Source organism: Atractosteus spatula, chromosome 6 (assembly GCF_055471065.1).
Source record: "Atractosteus spatula isolate fAtrSpa1 chromosome 6, fAtrSpa1.hap1, whole genome shotgun sequence".
Lineage (NCBI taxonomy): Eukaryota > Metazoa > Chordata > Actinopteri > Semionotiformes > Lepisosteidae > Atractosteus > Atractosteus spatula.
The window spans coordinates 11,141,819-11,147,012 of record NC_142711.1 but is presented as its reverse complement, the minus strand read 5'-3'; the positions used below and the strand labels follow the sequence as shown (position 1 = coordinate 11,147,012).

Sequence of the window (5,194 nt, the reverse complement as noted above, 5' to 3'; positions counted from 1 at the left end):
GATTGTTTACCAACTGAGATAAATTATCTATACGGCTCTCTATCGTCTTTGGTGTTAGTGTCCATGGACCTAGTTCAAGGACAATATGCCATTGTACATTCCCTGATTTTCTAGAGGCATTTGACACTTTAACATGTAAGGGGATAGGTCATCATCAGATACGTTAATCATTCATTTTCTCACTGGAGTAGTCGTGGCTTAGGATGTAGTACTGTATAAAGTGAGGCACCACACTTCGTCATAAAAGGCTTGTGCATCTTTTAGAATCTCTCTTCCAGCCCTGCCTCTCATATTCCACACTAACAATGATTCTAAGCATAGCCTTGATCTGGGGAGTTGTAGTTTGGCTTTGTTGCTGCTTGTGGCTGATTCTGGGGATCCGCAGAAGGTAAATACACTACTGGCTTTTTTGTGCATCTGGGTTTTGCACTATTGTGCTATACTTACACCACCAATATTCTGTAGTGTCTTATACTCAATGCTCAAAATTGCTTTGAAGTTTGTGGAAATAATATTTTACTTTGTTTTATTAATTTTTGAGTGCACCTAACGACAAAAAATACATCTTAGAGATTCACCACAGACTGTGTGTAGTGTTCATACAGTACCTTCAGCACAAAACCAGAGTTTTGAAACAACATATTTGCCATCAGCACAATTGAGCATTTCTCTTTTTTGGACTGCATGTGGCTCTTTTATTCTGTGACACATTTTTAATATGTTAAAACTGTGGGTGTGAGGAAAAAAAGACAACATTTAAACATATCAAACCCATCCCTTCATTGTGATAAACATGCTGTTTTCAAAACCTTTAGGTATTCTCCCATTCTTTCAGTTTCCTTTAAGGAACAGCCCAGCAGGGAAAACATGGGCAGAGGGTGACAGGGTGATTCAATTAAATCTGTTTAATTTGTCAGGCGTCCAGGAGAGCCCCCGGTAGAGAGTGGTCTCATTCCCTACCTTGGCTGTGCCCTCCAGTTTGGTGCCAACCCACTCGAGTTCCTTCGGAGCCGACAGAAGAAGTATGGGCACATCTTCACATGCAAAATCGCAGGCCAATATGTTCATTTCCTCACAGACCCTTTCTCATACCACTCTGTGATCCGCCAGGGTAGGCATCTGGACTGGAAGAAATTTCACTTTGCTGCCTCTGCCAAGGTAACAGATTGATACTTTAAATGTACCTTAACAGAGATTGTTTTTAATCATCAGGTTATTGTTCATAAAGAAGCACTGCATAAAATAAAATAGGTAAATAGGCTTTTTAAGAGAAGGGAATACCATTTATTACAAGAACAGACAAATTGACAGTGTTAGAATGCATCTAATCATGCACAAAAAGGACTTTTAAATAAACTAGATAACTGAGTATTTCAGAATGGTTTCAGAATAACTTGTATCTTTTAACATGTAACAAATACAAAATGTCAATAATAAATTCTGTTTAATTTTGTAAAAGCCAGATACAGTAGGTAGAAAAATCTCATATCTCCCATTTCTTTTATGAAGTCAATCTCTCTGAGTCAAGTCTCAGTGCAACTTAATAAAATAAAAATATAAAGAATGAGGAGTTTGATCACATTAATATTTATTTTTCCCAGGCTTTTGGGCATGAAAGCATGGATCCAAACGATGGCTTTACCACAGAAAACTTGCACCAGACGTTTATCAAGACACTGCAGGGGGATGCTTTGCAATCTCTGGTTGAGAACATGATGGAAAACCTCCAGTGTGTCATGCTGCAGTCAAGCACACTGAAAATGAACTCAAACGACTGGGTCACAGACGGGATCTTTGCCTTCTGCTACAAGGTGATGTTTGAGGCTGGCTATTTGACCCTGTTTGGCAAAGAGCTCAATCCTCAAGAAGACAAGAACCTTGCCCGACAGGAGGCTCAGAAGGCACTGGTACTGAACGCCCTTGAAAATTTCAAAGAGTTTGACAAGATCTTCCCAGCTCTTGTCGCCGGTCTGCCCATCCATGTTTTCAAAAGTGCTCACAGTGCAAGAGAGAACCTGGCGAAGACCCTCCTTCATGAAAACCTCAGCAAAAGGACGAATATGTCTGATTTAATTTCTCTCAGAATGATTCTGAATGACACCTTGTCCACCTTCAATGATATGAGTAAAGCCCGAACCCATGTAGCCCTGCTGTGGGCATCACAAGCCAACACATTGCCAGCCACTTTCTGGACTCTGTTCTATCTCATCAGGTACGTATTTTTTCAAGCTGGCGAATCTAAAGTAGACCAGAATAAGGAAGTGCTAAGTAGATACATACAGTAGTGTAGATTTGAACTTTGACAAATATATTTATTTTATTTTGCAATAGTGTCTCACTCATGTTTAACAGTCTGCAATTATGTTAGCAAAAAAAATAATGAATAATGTAAAAACTTGTGAATAATGGATAGAATTTCTAATATAGTATAGAAGAAAACATTGCTGGTTATATGAAGAGCTAACTAGACTTTCAGGATGCCTAACTTGCATAGACTCAATGCTACCTACAGTTTAATCTTCCACTCCTTCACAGGTGTCCTAAAGCAATGAAAGCTGCAAGTGATGAAGTGAAGAGGATACTGGAGGATTCTGGCCAGAGAGCAAGCATAGATGGCACCCATATCTTTTTAAACAGGACACAACTAGATAACATGCCTGTATTGGGTACGTCCAGCTTAATTAAAATGTGTATTTTAACCCACTGTAGTTTACAGTAAAATGTGAGACTACAAACTAATTCAATTTTAAAATGTGAAATGTTAGATTAACCTGATCTCTTCTGTTATTCATGATATTGTTTTTGCAGACAGCATCATCAAAGAATCGATGAGGCTATCCAGTGCATCCCTCAATGTCAGAATTGCCAAAAACAACTTTCTGCTGCACTTGGATAACAATGAATCCTACAGCATCCGGAAAGATGATGTGATAGCCCTTTATCCACAGTTACTGCACTTTGATCCAGAAATTTATGAAGATCCTCTGGTTTGTCCAAAATATTTGCTCTAAATATTTGCATAGATAAGGCTTACAATACTGTACCACTAATCTGAAATTTGCTTTGCCAATAGATCAATTGCACTGAATTGTTGTAGAAGCAAAATTTTATTGAATGAGGCTAAAAAAAACATCATCACACCTTGGAAGTTTGTGTGTTTTCTTTTATTTGTATGAGAGAGAGGTTAAAGAGAAAAAAGTTTTGGTTTATACTATCTGCCTCATGTAATAATATAGTTTCAGCTGAAAGCTAAACTCCAGATGGAGAGGTCAGGTGAAAGGGATGGTCATTGCCACTGAGGACTTGAGAGATGACAAAATGTTCTGCAGATGCAGTTCAGTAACAGTGGTCCTAATATGTTCATGTGACATTTTATTTTGCTACATGGTTTTTATGCATTTCTTTTCATTGTGTTGTGTAGTGTTTATCAAGGAGTTATGGCAGTGTTTTTTAGCTTTATATTTCAGTCTACTGTATATGAAACATTCATGAATATTTACCTTTTACTTAGCTGTACCTTTTACTTAGCCTAAACACTGTTTATGGATTATTTAATCACACGATAATATTGTTTTTTTTATTTATTTATCCACAGACATTTAAATATGACAGATACCTGGATGAAAATGGACAAGAGAAAACATCCTTTTGCAGGAATGGTCGCAAACTAAGATATTATTACATGCCCTTTGGATCTGGAGTGACAAAATGTCCTGGAAGGTTTTTTGCTGTTCATGAAATCAAGCAGTTCCTGTCTTTGTTGCTTTCCTACTTTGACATGGAGCTTTTAGATCCAAATGTGAAAATCCCTCCATTGGATCAGTCTCGTGCCGGACTGGGTATTTTACAGCCTACATACGATGTTGATTTTAGGTACAGACTGAAGGGTTTATAAAAAAGTGCTTATTTATTTCTGAAATGCAACTGTAAATACTGTATATTATGCTCATAACTGACCCATACTTGTGTACATAAAGTATATATACTGTATATCAACTTTAATATTTCTGTGTTATTGTTTTGAAAATAGAATTACAAGAGACTCATTACCATGCATTACACAACTCCTTCTCAGTAATATTATATTTTCATGTTATGATGTAGAATATCAAACTTTGAAGAAACATACATCAAACATGTATCAAAGTGAAAACTATTAAATCCAACAGGCACAGATGATTAAATTATACTGACATACATTGCTTTACCATTATGAAAAGTGCTTGGCCTTGCTGCTACTGACAGTATAAACAGATTCTGTGTTGTTCATTTGGCTCATTTACAAATGGTGATTCAGTGGTCGGGTTTATTCACTAGGAGACTATATAGCTCTCTATAGAGTTCACACGGGAAGTTATTTTGAGAGATAGAGTAAAGAGTTATGACAACAGGAGACAGGTAAGTACCAGCGATGCTGAACCCTCACTACAAGGAACAAGGCCAATTTTCAAATTGTATCTAAATATATGTTAAAGGCATGATAGTTTTAATATGAAGAGTATTTCAATCATCTGCTTTGGTCTTTATGTGTCAAGATTTTTTATCAAAATAGATATTGAAAAAGATTATTTTGAAATGTTTTAAAATATTATTTAAACCATATTTTGAGTGAGCCATGTCATTCAATGTTATCTACAATGGAAAAATTGTATTTTATTTTATAAAATTTTGTTATTAAATGGAAAATGCTTTTTTTTATTGTAACGCAACCTTACTGTTACAACTGCAGAAAATATACTGAGAATAATAAAGTAGTTTTTGGAACTTAAACAAAGGATATGCCTAAATTTATATGAGAGTTTTAATGTGTTAGAAATTATTTTACCATTTTTCCAATGACTTTTTTAAGTTAATAAACTATTCAAACAATATTTTAGTTATGATTCCATGATTTAAACCACGCCAGGCACTCCATTGTATGGAAATACATAAAAGAAGAATGTTAAAACATATATAAACATCCAACTTTTAATTAATTTCCATAGGATTGAGGCATTGTGTTACACTACCATTTGAGTGTCTTGTATAAACATTGGAAAATGCTTATTGAGATTAACATTTACAGTGTTGGAAAAATGTGCAAGTATGTGGTTTTAATATAAGAATGAGATTTTTTAGATTCAGTAAAATACCACAGTCTGAAAGCTTGTTTGGAGTACCTCTCCAAATGTATCAGAGCTGAAGTGACATACAA

General features: G+C 35.7%; 1 protein-coding gene across 1 annotated transcript; it reads left to right on the top strand.

The window, feature by feature from the left end:
- The first annotated feature begins 254 nt into the window (after positions 1–254).
- Positions 255–4,734, top strand: LOC148831811 (cytochrome P450 7A1-like). The gene is made up of 6 exons (XM_088919742.1): positions 255–388; positions 918–1,158; positions 1,602–2,212; positions 2,536–2,666; positions 2,809–2,987; positions 3,596–4,734. Exons 1-6 carry the CDS (start codon positions 306–308, stop codon positions 3,893–3,895), a joined length of 1,545 nt encoding a protein of 514 aa, XP_088775868.1. The 5' UTR covers positions 255–305; the 3' UTR covers positions 3,896–4,734.
- Positions 4,735–5,194: the final 460 nt, after the last annotated feature.

Excerpts from the sequence above, each read along its gene's own strand:
- LOC148831811 (XM_088919742.1), top strand. The coding sequence starts at position 306 with ATGATTCTAAGCATAGCCTTGATCTGGGGAGTTGTAGTTTGGCTTTGT. Across the intron at positions 1,159-1,601 it reads ACTTTGCTGCCTCTGCCAAG|GCTTTTGGGCATGAAAGCAT; the intron begins GTAACAGATTGA and ends TATTTTTCCCAG. Across the intron at positions 2,213-2,535 it reads ACTCTGTTCTATCTCATCAG|GTGTCCTAAAGCAATGAAAG; the intron begins GTACGTATTTTT and ends ACTCCTTCACAG.